The 15278-nt window shown below is 36.6% G+C and overlaps 2 protein-coding genes across 4 annotated transcripts in view; one reads left to right on the top strand and one right to left on the bottom strand.

Moving 5' to 3' along the window:
• Positions 1-2516, bottom strand: part of LOC127844507 (enoyl-CoA delta isomerase 2-like) — a 20333-nt gene extending 17817 nt beyond the window's left edge. The window contains exon 1 of one of the 3 annotated variants that reach the window (XM_052374774.1): positions 2349-2516. In XM_052374774.1, the coding sequence (XP_052230734.1) occupies positions 2349-2383 (35 nt within the window). In that variant the 5' untranslated portion in view covers positions 2384-2516. Of the gene's footprint in view, positions 1-2020; positions 2187-2348 lie in introns of those variants that run through there. The other 2 variants (XM_052374775.1, XM_052374776.1) reach the window with 2 other exon arrangements.
• LOC127846152 (uncharacterized) lies at positions 2435-15278 on the top strand. Its single transcript, XM_052377328.1, has 4 exons — positions 2435-2464; positions 11897-12001; positions 12169-12253; positions 14245-15278. Exons 1-4 carry the CDS (start codon positions 2435-2437, stop codon positions 15276-15278), a joined length of 1254 nt encoding a protein of 417 aa, XP_052233288.1.

Genomic DNA, 15278 nt, shown 5'->3' with positions numbered 1-15278 from the left:
AAATTAAACAACATTGAAGATTTTAACCACTGAAGAACATTATAATGTCTCTTTTAAGCAACCTTAACTTCCATATTGTCAGCCTATTTCTTACTTTGTTTTAGCAAGGGAGACATCTCCTTCAGAACTAAATATAAGCAATGTTTAAATGTCTGGGGACAATTCTTTAATATAGCTGCAAGTTCTAGGCTAGCTATTTATTTCAAATTTGATGTGGTCTTGCACTGTAAGGGGAACTGAGGTACCCTGGATAAAAACCCACCTGTCTTTTATAGTAACCACCAAATAAGCTCTTAATTGCGCCCTTAGCAGGCATGGAAACTATGTATCTCCAAGAGCCCAGGACCAGGTAAATGCCATGGTTTGTATGTTAAAACCATGTCAAATTTGTTTATTAATATCCTGTTTAACCACCAAAAGCTGATAGTTCTATATGCTACTGCAATAACATTCACTACTGTCATGGTGACCACTGACCATTATTGAGATGTCACAGCGTTAAAGGAGTATTCTCTACTGCAATAGTTATTTGGTCAACTTAAAAACTTTATTCACTTATCACATTCATATAAACTTAAAAAGTAATTAATTTTTTTATAACTTCTATTAACAATGTAACAATTTTCTGTAAAAAAAACTTCTATTTACAATGTAACAATTTTCTGTTCTATCAGTTATTCTTCTTTTGAGTAACATGGGCACATAAAAGTGCTCAAGAATTTCATGAACACAAACGTTCAACATTTCTTCAAATAAAAATGGCATATATGTGACTTTTAAGATTCCCTGAAATAAACTTCCAATTGTGACAGGGTATTCCCACTAAACAAGTGCAAATTATCTGACACAGTGTGCAGTGTGCACGCACAGTTCCAAATTTTCTGAGAATTGCCAGAATGTGAAAGAGTTTATATTATGAATTAAATCAAATAAATAAAAGAGTTGTGTTTACACTAGGGCAGTCTTCTGCTTTTACTTTACATTTTAAGTGGAAATGTAAGGTAGACAACCAATGCAATTTATGGAATAGGTATACATTTGGATTATTTTAGTCGAAGTAAGATTTTGAAATGCAATGACACCTGTTTTTCCTCATTTTGGTTGTATTTGTAATTACTTTCAAGCTTAGTGATGTTAGTTAAGCAATATTCTCGGAGCGCATGCATGTAAGGTTATAAAGGGAGCCTTGTTCTTTATGTTTACTAAATTATTGATAAGAGGACCTGCACGATACAAGGGCACTGTACGATATTTGTAGTAAGAAGTCCTTGAACCAACCACTGAACTAATCGGACGGTGGTATCCCTTGTATATATATGTATCCCTTGTCAGGGTTTTACATTCATGTCAAATTTTAGGGGTCCCTAGGACTCGTAGTTAATAATAATTTTCAGGGGTCCTGTCAATACAAATGGGGGTCCCAATGTTACTTGAGTTACAAGCAGTGAATGTATGCTAAATATGCTGACTGTGTCAAAGTCACGCCTATAACATTTAACCCACACCTATAACATTAAAGATTGTATTTATTTTTATAGTTTAATCTTGCTTGCCAGATAATAAGCTATCGTAACGTCAGTGAGCTTCTCTTTCATAGCGACATAAATAGCTCACATTTAAGGAATGTAATCTCAATTCGGGACTTTGCACCTAGCAACAGCAGGTGCTCGATAACTAGATTGGTCGATAAATCAACAAGCGAGACAACTGGTACATCCTTCTAGAAAATTACGTTATGCAGTTGTCTTTCAGAGTGTCTTCTTGATATTAATAGAACAAATATGTCAAAATGAGTGTGCGTCCCATGTGATGCAAATTAACAAATATGACGGGTCCTGACTGGCATTTTATGCGTATTTGACGCAGAATATCGCGTCCCGTAAAACCCTGCCGTGTATATATTTATACTATACATAGTGTTTTTGTAAAAGGTCCCTGTGATATAAACTAGCACTGCAACTTATTGCTATCAATATTATCAATAGAATATTTATATTAGTTAAATAGGCTAAACTCTTACCAATTTAAGCAAAATTCTCTTACATCAGACTGTTACCAATTGTGTTGCATTGTTATAACAATATTTGAAGTTGATACATAACCACAATGCATTGTCAAAAAGAAGCTTTTAACATGTGCATGTGATCTTTGAACCTTGTTATCATCTGGCATCAGTTCACAGTTGTGTCCTCAGTTGACAGTGGGAGGGGCAAAATTTAAAATGTTATAAACTTGCATGATAAAATTTTATTTTATTACAGTTAATAGTGATTATGTAAAGCATAAATGAATTCCAGCATTTTCTTAATAAAAGTAAACAAACGTAATAAACCATGGCCCGAAATTACCTCTTTGACAACCGAAAAACCATGGGCGCAGCCATCTTAACTCAGCGCCACCTTGCAGAGGCCGGTTGCTTCGGCAATTTCCTGTAATGGCGGGCAACGAAGAACTTTTCTACGAGGTGAGCCAATAATAAAATGTAGCCTCAAATAAGTAGATAAGTGCCCTATCAGTATATAATGAAATACAATGTGGAATGGGATTTTATATTATATATCAGCCATAACGCTTTCTTTTATTATCAATACAATAAAAAAGTCACAAATAAAACACGAATTGGAGTGATCTCCCTTTATTTGTTTTCATTTATGATAAGTGTGTTTCTTCTCTTACAGAACTATATTTAAGTTTATTTTTCAATAATAAATATAAAAAAAATCACAAGATGAGCACATTGATATTTATACTATGAAATTAAGAAAAAATCACAAGATGAGCAGGCATTGAAGAATTTGTCCAGAGCCACTCTCCCTGCAGGGCGATTAGGCCTGACAATCCAATCCCTTCAATCTATTGCACTGCATTAAAAAATATATATATATATCTATCTTTATAGTTATGATTAACCAGAACCTTTTTAACCTACGTAACATAGTGACACTAAACTGCAAACAAATTAACTACATAATCTGATGGATTTTAATTTGCTTTCCTTACGCTTCTGCACCCATTTCCTTTTCTTAACACTTTCCGCTTCTCGTTTTGATGAACTTTCTTTCTGTTCCCTGTCTCAACCACCTTGCAGATATTTTAAAATAGAACCCTTTTCGATGCTGAGTTTTAATATGTCATACAAACTTTTACTGAAAGACACGCTTGATTATTATGTTAATTAATAATTATTGTTTCTGTTTATTTTTAATTAAATATAAGAAGTATTATAAATTAACCAGTTATGTAGTATTTTTTTTATTGATATTTACACATACATGCCATACGTCCCGGATTGTCCGGGACAGTCCCGGAAATCTGTCAAATGTCCCGCTGTCCCGGAAATCTGTCAAATGTCCCGGAATTGACAAAATCCATATATACATGTACCTTATCTTAGGCTTAACTGCACCTCGAATCTGTGTATATCTGCAGCGTCTCCATGACAATGCCTACCCGAATAGGCACACTACGCTACGTGTCAAAATCGATCAATTAACAGGGGTCCTGTTATCATATCGATTGTCTCACGTTCGCAGTCAAACCGAAAAGGCGGCATTGTTTAATGTGGTTGTTAATTGACTTTAATCTACTACGTCATTATTTCCCGCTGCGTAAGGGCAAAGGATAGTTGTTCACACATCTGACTGTCCGGATTTTAAGTTGACGGTCTACCGGTACTGTTTTGTTGTATTTGTTTTATTGTTATTGATTGTATGTATTGTGAATTGATTTGAGTTGACGATCAAACGGTACTGTATTGTTGTATTTTTTATTATATAAATGTTATAAATGAATAAAGGCGTATCAACAACTACGCGTTACACACCGGTCTTTAATAACAATAACGCAGTGACGTCACCATCTATGTTTAGAACGCTTACACTGAAAACACGTGGCTTGTATCTAGTAACGGAAGTAGTAATGTTAAATTTGACGTTAATAGATCCAGTGTATTTCGGATAGGCTTTCGAACTTTTGCAATTAACGATGCGAAACAAAAAAAACGTACCAAAAATGCATATGTCTATAAATATCGCTACATTTTTTACATGTCCCGGAAAATCGGCAAAAGTCCCGGACAACTTAACTCAATGTCCCGGAATTGGTCTGAAAAATTATGGCATGTATGTTTACAGCAGCGCCCTCACACTACTTTGGGGGAAGGGGTACGCAGCCCTTAGGAGGAGGAATTTTTTGTAAATGGGGGATTTTTATTTAAAAAAACAACAACTGTGTTTAATTGTTATAAACATATATGTTTCTATATATGGGACTATCTATAGGACAGATGAGTGGACTTTAACTTAACTCAATCTATATAACAGTACACTGTAATCTAATTAAAATGTGGGTTGGTAGGTAGGCTTTTTTTTTCTTACCACAACACTAAATTGAATATTTAACTCGATGAGAATGTCATTATTTTCCGGAATCAGCAGTGTGAAATGCATGATGACTTAGTACTAACTTTCAAATATAGTTCTTAACAAGAAGATGTTTGATCCAGATTGTCTTTATCTGTAAATTATTGTACAAATAAATATTTTTTGAAAACTAAAGACTGCATTTTGAATAAAGCATTTATTGACTAGAATAAATGTAAATGAAACAAAACATTAACAAAAATAACAGTTCTGAACGATTCAGACGCTTTCCGCAGTTGCGTAAATTACGGACATAAAATTCGGACGCGGATTTGTACATATAACAGAAAAAGCTTTTGTCTTTATCTGTAAATTACTGTACAAATAAATATTCTTTGAAAACTAAAGACCGCATTTTGAATAAAGCACTAAAGACTGCATTTTGAATAAAGCATTTATTGATTAGAATAAATGTAAATGAAACAAAACATTAACAAAAATAACAGTTCTGAACGATTCAGACGCTTTCCGCAGTTGCGTAAATTTCGGACATTAAATTCGGATGCGGATAACAAAAATTGTTTTTGAGTCGGCGGTTAAAAAACAGGGTCGGTTGGGTAACCGGAAACAAGCCTATATTGGACAAAGCAATATAACGGACCGTTATATATTGGGAGTCAATTTTCAACTATAAATCAGTGATTTTTATGTCCACCAGTATATACAGGGGGACATATTGTTTTTGCCCTGTCTGTTGGTTGGTCTGTTGGTTGGTTTGTAGTGCTGCAACAATACGCCAAATAACGTATTGCAATATATTGTTAGTACAAAAACCCGTATCGCAATATATTGCTAACTTGTACTAGAATTATAACTCGCCAATTACCCGATAATCCCGTATACTTCAGTTTTAAAACAAATTCTCGTAAATATTTACTATAAATGTGCTCAAGAATAACAAGAAACACAAACATTTGCAAATTTTCTTAAGTATCAAAAACATTATGGCATTTGTTACTATTTAAAGATGTGATGAAATAACGTCCTACTGGGACGTTTTTGTTTTCACTGAACACGCGTAATTCGCCTGATGTGATGTTCCCATTTTTATACAACACAAAATACAGCCATACTTTCCATGTGACCTTCTACATGTCTGCATAATTTTTGCGCGTTTTTTATTGAGACAAAGGATAAAGCACTTTTTATTTGACGATATTTTTTTATTGTCGCGTAAGCATTAAAATTTGGAAGTGTGTTTCCGAAATTCGGATTACAAATTAAAAATGCTCAATTCAGAATCGAACGAAACATTCACAGTTGTGCGCAATTAATTTAACGATAATCTGTTCAAAAGCATCGAAAGAATGCTTCCATCAGAGCTCCAGATAAGGATTTGTGAAATTAGTAACAGTACTGCCACTGACAAAAAGACAAGGAGTAACGCTGAAAATCAATTAGTACTTGTACTACCATATCCAAAAATACAGGTAGTACTGTACTACCCGTGTTCTTGAATATTGAAGGGTCAGGGGACAAAAATATTTCTAAACTGCACTCGTCCTGCAGGACCAGTGCATTAAAATTTTTACTCGTCCTGCAAACACATACACTCGTCCTTCAAATATGTGTGAAATAAAGATTTCAAAGGCCCCATGAATATTTATCAAACCACACATTTTGGACAGTTCGCGAAAGTTTGTTATTATGCTACGCCGACTGCTGAAATTTCCTTTTTTCTAATGCTCGCGTGCTTAACGTTTCGGACGTTTGAACATCGTCCCCGCCCCCTTTAAAGAACGCTCGTATGTCCGACATTTTTTCAGACGAAATTCAGACTGGTTTAAAATCGTCTTTCCGGTAAAATAATCCTTTAAAAATCAATACTTATGTAGTGAAAGCAGTCGGATGGTTCCCTGTCAACATGGAAGCGCAAGTTAACACCAAAAAGCCAATATTTACTCGGGACACAATCTCGCATAACAACGCACACCTGCTGTATATCAGTTTTTTTCAAACGTCCTGCAGGACGAGAGCTTTAGGGAAATTCACTCGTCCTTTCAAGATTTCACTCGTCAATACGAGCGGACGAGTGGAATTTTTGTTCCCTGAGGGTGTATAACTGCCTTTATAGAAACATTTGCAGCAATTATAATTAATATACTTAGCTTCTTAAACAGTTACTTTATTAGGTTGTCCATTCAAAATTATGATGCAAATACAACTACACATTAAAACTCATGACTAAATACTAGTTCTTCATTTAAATCATTTTTCTTTACAAGAAAACACAAGCCAACTAGTAAGCTAAGTTAATGAACACAAATGTCACTGTCTCATCTCAAAAGAATAATTGCTTTCGCAGTTAAATGTCAAAGCCACATTTTTAGCCACCGATGCAATCAAATTGTTTAATATCGGGGCGAGAATGTCTTTCCTGGGTTTACAGATTGAATGTCAGGATGGTAAGACGACCGTATGTAGCCATTGTAGGACAACAAAGTGTGTTTTATTAAATTATTTCGGTTTAGCCGGCCCTCCTTGCGCGCAGACATATTTTTTGACGGGTTAACAAGTAACCAGAAATCACGCGACAGAATAGACAATAAAGAGAATAACAGGTTACTGTCCCAGCTTTTTGTAATATATCAGGCAAGGCTTAGAATAATATAACGGCCTGGTTTGCCGAGCCATTATTTTATTCGTGTCGAGCCTGATATATTACAAAACAATGGGACAGTAATCTGTTTTTCTGTTTATCATACATGTTTCTAAAAATCTGCAAAACAATCCATTTTTTATATTTAAAATGTACGGATTCCCGCTGATTTTGCTGATCCCGCTTTTACACGTTGACATAAATGTCGCAACGGCGTTCGAAAAGACGACACGAATAGTCGCTTATTTTAAACATCGTATAGAGAAAAAAGTTGTTTGCACTACGAATGAGAAGAGTACACCGGCTTTAATTATAAACGTCTTGAATTGGAGATCAGGAATGGACTGCAGCGACAAATTTATCGAAGAACACACTTCACCGAATAGTTTGGAGACGCCATTTTGGAGATGTGTATTGAAATTGACATTTTGATGATGTTGTTAATATTGACATAAGCGTGTTAATTCGTTTGTTAAAACGTTGAGGATTAGCATACAGTTATCATTTGCCTTGACTTTCTGTGCAACACTTGCGAGTGCAATGACTATATCGATATTTAATACTTATTGTCCCATTGATGACGTCATTTAACTTTGTAGTGCGGGTTGTGGTTATTTTTTAAAAACATAAACGTTTTTGTGATTTATGACTTTAAACTAGAATAAAATATATGCGTTCTTGGTATCAAATTGTTTGTTTTGTTGAACCTAATTAATGTTGATAGAAATTGTTGACTTTATTGCAAATCCCACGTAACTCCAAACATTGACTGATATTAAAACTTCCTGTTGACCATGATATAAAAAAATATATCAGGCAACGTTATATCAGGCAGATATCAATGCGGTGGTATGATAAAATACCGAACCCAGTATACAACTTCTCGTTAATTTAAATAAACGAAAAGGCGCCGTTAGGTTAGAGACCAACAAATCACGCCGCGCTGACGCGGACGTATTGGTACGGCCAGATTTTTTTCGTAAATGCGTATAAGGAATATTCAAGTCGTAATTGTACGTACAGTTTATAAAAATAAATGCGTAAACCTTCATGAAAAAGCCGTATGTACGGCTGTACGGCCCTTATCTGGAGCTCTGGCTCCCATGTAACAAAGCTACTCCGTATAATACACATTTTAGAATGCTATTTTTACGTAAAACCTTGATATCGTTATTTCGGATGGCTTTTCTGGACGGAATGTGTATGAATTTTTGTAAAATTTTCGTACCGGTATGATGAAAATCGTATCGCAATACAATATGCGGATTGCGTATTGCGATATATACTCATATACCGGTATATTGTTGCAGCACTATTGGTCACAATTTGGTGTGCGCCAACTTTAACATTTGCAATAACTATTGCTATATTGAAGATAGCAATTTGATATTTGGCATGCATATGTATCTCATGGAGCTGCACATTTTGAGTGGTGATGGGTCAAGGTCAAGGTCATCCTTCAAGGTCAAAGGTCAATTATATGGGTCAAAATCGCTCATTTAAAGTACACTTTTGCAGTATTTCAATATTCAATATAGCAACTTGATATTTGGCATGCATGTGTATCTCATGGAGCTGCACATTTTGAGTGGTGAAAGATCAAGGTCAAGGTCATCCTTCAAGGTCAGAGGTCAAATATATGTGGCCAAAATCGCTCATTTTATGAGTACGTTTGCAATATTGAAGATAGCAACTTGATATTTGGCATGCATGTGTATCTCATCAGTGATTTTTTTTGCTCAAATTTACAGCCGAATTTCGGCTGCTTCCCAATCGCAAAAATACACGTTTTTTCCCAAAATTCTGACCAAAATTTACCCCCAAATTTTTTTTTTTTTTTATAATTAAGTCTCATATAACTTAATTATGATTTCTTAAATCTAGGTCTCAACTTTATTTTTTAAACATCTTACAAAATATATAACTTGAATTTAGTCATTTTTGTTCATAAATCATTCCCAAACTTGCCACTTTTATTGATAAAAAAAAACCCAATTTGACCAGACTCCTTTTCTAGAAAACTCCCTTAACATGCACTTAAAAACAATATCACTTCTGTTACTTATAATCCTATTTATAATGCTTCATTTTTCCCAATTTTATGGTTTATCGCGCTATTTTTCCCAATTTCACGGTTTATCGCGCTAATTTTCCCAATTCAAAAGGCACAGGCTGTAACAAATTAAAGCAAAAAAAATCACTGCTCATGGAGCTGCACATTTTGAGTGGTGAAAGGTCAAGGTCATCCTTCAAGGTCAAGGGTCAAATATATGGGTCAAAATCGCTCATTTAATGTACACTTTTGCAGTATTTCAATATTCAAGATAGCAACTTGATATTTGGCATGCATGTGTATTTCATGGAGCTGCACATTTTGAGTGGTGAAAGGTCAAGGTCATCCTTCAAGGTCAGAGGTCAAACATATGTGGCCAAAATTGCTCATTTTATGAATACTTTTACAATATTGGAGATAGCAACTTGATATTTGGCATGCATGGGTATCTCATGGAGCCGCACATTTTGAGTGGAGAAAGGTCAAGGTCAACCTTCAAAGTCAGAGGTCAAATATTTGTGGCCAAAATCGCTCATTTTATGAATACTTTTGCAATACTGAAGATACCAACTTGATATTTGGCATGCATGTGTATCTCGTGGAGTCGCACATTTTGAGTGGTGAAAGGTCAAGGTCATCCTTTAAGGTCAAAGGTCAAAAAAAAAATCAAAGCGGCGCAGAAGTGGACATAGTGTTTCTGACAACCACATTTCTTGTTGGGGATTTTTTTTTACATTTTCTGAGGGGGAAAAAATATACTTTTCAGGTGGGGGACTGCAGCGGAAAGTCGGCGGCAGATTTGATAGATTGAGGGCCCTGTAAATAACATTAAAATGAAATTTTATTCTTCACGGAATGACCAATTTAACTTTTTTTTTTCTCACTTTTAATTGATTAGCTAAGAACACTGTCAGATACCAAAAGAGTACAGCCGATTTCGAGAATTATTTTTACTGTTCCTGTGACGTCATGTTTTCATTGTAAAAACAAAAGTGCAATTTCTTTGTGTACTTAACCTATTTTTTGTTCGTTAGAAAAATTGTTCGCAATTTGCATCAATGTGGCAGGAGTTCTGGAACTGAATTGATATTTCTCAACTTGAAAAACAGCACTCGCCTGGTCGGTCGAGTATTTAACAAACTTTACTCGCCCGACCGTCAATTTCACTCGCATATGCGAGCGGTCGAGTGGATTCTTCAATGCCTGATGAGCACATTGATATTGTATAGCTTGTTTATTATATTTGATGTATATTCTATCCTCCACAATCCACGTTTCCTTATCTTGTTCTCTTAGTTATCATGGACGAAAGCATTTTCGTTGTATTTGCCGCAACGTGCAAGTCGGCATAAACAAATTACTTGTACACAAAAAACGGTGATGAAGTGCGTGTGAGCGCATGCGTATGAAATTTTAAAACAGGAGTCCACGGACTCCTTACTTGAAAAAAGTATGAGTCCAAAAGGCAAAAATAGGAGTCCCAATAAATATTGCACTCGTCTTCAAATCGTCAGCAAAAAATCAATTTAAATAAAAAATGAATATAAAATAATAAATAATATAATTTTTGGTTTCATTATTAAAAACCTAAATACAAAATATACATTACATGTAGGAATCCCACTCATTATGTTTTTTTTACTGTTAGTTAAATCAAAAATCGTATAGAAACAAAATAAACAGCTCTTATAAAGACAAGTGTAAATTCTTCTTGGAACTAATTTAAACAGATCTTTTTAAGTATTTTAGATACTGTTGCACCTGTAAAGGAAGTCCGTTTAAAATCTAAGTCTGAGCCATTGCTAAATTCAGAAATCTTAGAGGATGGTACCTACTGACCCAAAGGACCACCAGCTTTCAGAAATAACTGGTCCTTCAAGATTTCAAGTGGTCTTACAATTTCTCTGTTATTTTGCCTAAATTTCAACTTACTTTCCGGACTATCCACAATGTATTGTGCATTTATAAAAATAAAACTATTATATACTATCTACTAAACTATCTCAATATCCCTTTCATATTTTTGCTGTACTTTAAGCTTCTCTTCATTAGTTTTTGGTTTTTGAGGCGTAGGTTCAACCACCCCCGGAATGAAATTTCACATCGCGAAAACATGTTATCTTGAAAATACGCACGTTTACTGTCCCGCAATATCAAAACATTATTCGGTGCCCTAAAAGTATAAATTCTTACTGTAAACAAAGTATATTCTGATGGTATTAAGATCGATAAAATGCTGATTATTGCTGCTTTTTCAACATAATAAATACCATTTTGTTCATTTCTCGATCCGAACTATTAGAATTTTATGTTAATTATTGTATCGATCACAGCGAAGTCAGGAGACATTTTCGGGTGACATTTGCTGATTGCAAATCGATTTTTTTATGCGACAACAGGTTTTTGTCTCCCGGCATCTAGAAATATTGAAATTTCCAATATGTTGCTATTTTTATCCCGGTCTCCAGTCGGCCCATAAAATAATGATGAAATTATCGGTTTATTATTAACATATAAAGTTGTTTTATTGATGAAAACGGCTTTCCACCAGTATTTCACAATAAGCTGGCCAGGATTTTTAACTGGTCAGACGGATCAACCAAATTTCTAGTTTCACTGGTCCTCCCTATTTTTTACTGACCCCGGGTCAACGGACCACTGTAAGTGTTGAGCCCTGAAATTAAGTCACGTGATTCTTAACTACATAAATTAAAAAAGTTTGGTAACAGGGATGACTATAAGCAATTTTTGAATTACACAAAATCCAGATCTCTCGTCATAAAGAAAGGACAGGCAACAGAGTGGTTCAAACTCCACGTACAGAACGAAGAGATTCCTTCTATAGTGACAAGTCCAATTAAATGCCTGGGCAAGTGGTTTGATTCAAGCCTACAAGATCGCCACAATGTCGAGAAGTTAGAGGAACAGGTAGAGTAGGGTCTCAAGAAGATAGACCGCTGCGGACTACCCGGCAAGTTCAAAGCTTGGCTCTACAAGCACGCACTGCTCCCAAGACTAATCTTGCCGTTGATGCTTTATGAGGTACCCAGCACAACAGTGGAAGCCCTGGAGAGAACCATTAGTTGACACCTCAGGAAGTGGCTAGGAGTTCCACCCAGCTTTACCAGTATTGGACTCCACGGGAGGAGCAACAAGTTACAGCTCCCGCTATCTTCACTGGTAGAAGAGTTCAAGACAGCAAAAGCAAGACTTGTATTGACCTTGTAGTGTTTTTCCCAGGAGGGCAAAGGGGCATTACTTTCAAAAAGGGCATTTTAGCGCGCAGTTTAGGCAAAAAAGGGCAAAAACGTTCCCTGAATACCTGAATTACGGGGCAACATGTAATCGCATCTGAAGCAGTTGTGGAAAAAATAACTATAAACAAGCACATTTAATGGTAATTGATGTATTAACTTACTATGATTTATATTAATGTATTTACCTTGCAATGTACATTTAAGTTTTATGCTGTTTCAATAAAATGTACAGCACGACAAACATAATAAAGCAATATATGCATATGAATCTGATTATAAAAAGATCCACTAACATATAAATGAAACCATGTTTGTCTTATCCCATTTTCTAACAATAATCTTGCCAGATGTTTAAAATAACATTGCGAGTAAATTGATTGCTAACAATATGCAAACACTTGTTTTCGTGACATACATCCACCAAGTAGATTACAAATAAATAAATAATGTTGTTGCTATCTGAAACATTTTTATGCATCGTTGATTATCACAGACATTTTATTTATTTTTTCTTAATGTATAATCTCCATTGTTAATTCGATCGTTTACGACGTTATTTGCCATTTTTGCCGAGTCGCAATTTAATTCTGTATAGTCAGCCATGTTGTTCAAATGTCAAATGATGTAAGCGACAGGTGCGCATAGCAACGTTAAATAGTATACGCGATTCGCATTTTTAACCAGGTTTTTCGAAGGAAAAAACTGGTTATTAGATTGGCGAATGCGGGCGGGCTGGCTGGCGGGCTGGCTGGCTGGCGGGCTGGCGGAACAAGCTTGTCCGGGCCATAACTATGTCGTTCATTGTCAGATTTTAAAATCATTTGGCACATTTGTTCACCATCATTGGACGGTGTGTCGCGAGAAATAATTACGTCGATATCTCCAAGGTCAAGGTCACACTTTGAGTTCAAAGGTCAAAAATGGCCATAAATGAGCTTGTCCTGGCCATAACTATGTCATTCATTGTGAGATTTTAAAATCATTTGGCACATTTGTTCACCATCATGGGACGGTGTATCGCACGAAAGAATCACGTCAATATCTCCAATGTCAAGATCGCCATGACTAAAAATAGATTTAAAAAAAAAAAAACTTACAAAGGGGGTTAATTTTGTTTGTTCATTTCAAAAGTTCAGTTTGAGTTTTCTCCCTTTATCAGATTTATTTTCACAATGAAAACCTGGTTTTGTGACAATTTTGTCCCTTGTGTTAAATTAGTATACGTCTCAGTAATTAGTTCAATAATTAGATCTAATTATCTTAAAGACAAAAGCAATAAAGAATAAATTTGTTTGTGTTTTTAAATGTTATTATGCGTAAACATATATGTTTTGATATAACTGAATAATGCATGCAATGCACAATTGCAACGAGAAAAACGTCGAGTTTTTCATCAAAAGTCTCCGAAGTAAAGATTTTATCGTGGAGGAGTACACATTGCCGACCGAAAAGTGCGCTTGGTATAACATAGCCTCTGGCATTATCGATTGATACTGACACGGGGTTTATTCATGCATGACTTATTCACAGCTTTGGAGCAGTCTACCTATAAATCGAGCACTGTTATATATTTAATCTGCTCAAATAATATAGTCGATTAGACGTTGACGCCTCTCGAGTAAATCAAGCACAGTCGGAGCGTCACAGACAATCAAGGACGCTGATTTTGCAGACCAAGTTAGATCATAAGGCAATAAAGATGTTATCGATAAGGGCGCGTGGCAAAATTTGCCTTTGAAAAGAAAGGCGCGTGGCGAAATTTGCCTTTGAAAAGGGCAGCGTGGCGATCCGGGAGGGCGGCGTGGCTTTTCGCCACGCTAAAATGGCCTGGGAAAAACACCACCTTGAGGGACTCTCCGGATGAGCTCATCCGGGAGGCAGAGATCCAAACCCGAATGAGCAGGTAATGGTCAGCGACAGAGTCTGTGAGCCAGGCAGAGAACGCGCTCAAGCACAAAGATATTGTCGGAGTGACTGCTGTTGGACGTGAAGGAATTGGTGCGAGAAAGGTGGTACTGTGGAGCCGATCAGACCAGAAAGAGAGGCGTGCGATGATCCAGTCTGAGGTCAGGAGAGCAGAAGAAAATGCCAGAAAAGCAAGGGCTGTAGAAATGGGAGCGCAGGGAGCATGTACCACATGGGAAACCGCAGACAGGAAGTTGCCCTTGGGAGACATCTGGAAGTATGAGCCTTTTGGGTTTTCCTTTCTTTTCAGGTCTGTCTTTGACCTACTCCTATCCCCAGCGAACTTGTGCCGATGGGGACTCGCAGAAGATCCAAAATGCAGCCTGTGTGACAGAGTAGGCACCCTAGAGCATGCCCTGTCATCTTGTACTACAGCACTGACACAGGGAAGATATAGATGGAGGCATGGCTTGGTCCTCAGAGAGTTGGCTGACTGGCTAGAGAAGGAACGAAAGAAGGAACGTGGTAGTTACCCCTGCCATGGGCACATCGCTTTCGTCAAATCGGGTGAGACCATGAAGATACAGAAACCAACAAAAGCATCAATTCTTGATGGCACGAGAGACTGGAAGATGGAAGTTGAACTTGGTAGAAGGCTTGTTTTCCCAAACGTGGTTCAGACGACCCTACGACCAGATATTGTACTGTGGTCAGAGACAGGAAAGAAGCTCGTCACCATAGAGCTGACAGTACCATGGGAAGCAAAATGTGAAGAGGCTTACGAGCGGAAGAAGGCAAAGTACACAGAACTCATGGATCTGTGCAAGCAACAAGGCTGGCGTACTTGGCTATTTCCCTTGGAAGTTGGCGTTAGAGGGTTCTGTTCGCAGTCCGTGCACAGGCTGATGACAGCAGTAGGAACTACTGGCAGGGAGAGACAAGTGGCTATTCAGAGACTGAGCCAAGCAGCTGAACGGGCATCAAGCTGGCTGTGGCTGAGACGAGAGGAGAAGAGCTGGAGGCCATCAACCAACACGCAGTGA

Source organism: Dreissena polymorpha, chromosome 9, assembly GCF_020536995.1.
Source record: "Dreissena polymorpha isolate Duluth1 chromosome 9, UMN_Dpol_1.0, whole genome shotgun sequence".
Lineage (NCBI taxonomy): Eukaryota > Metazoa > Mollusca > Bivalvia > Myida > Dreissenidae > Dreissena > Dreissena polymorpha.
This window is presented reverse-complemented; position numbering and strand designations above follow the sequence as displayed.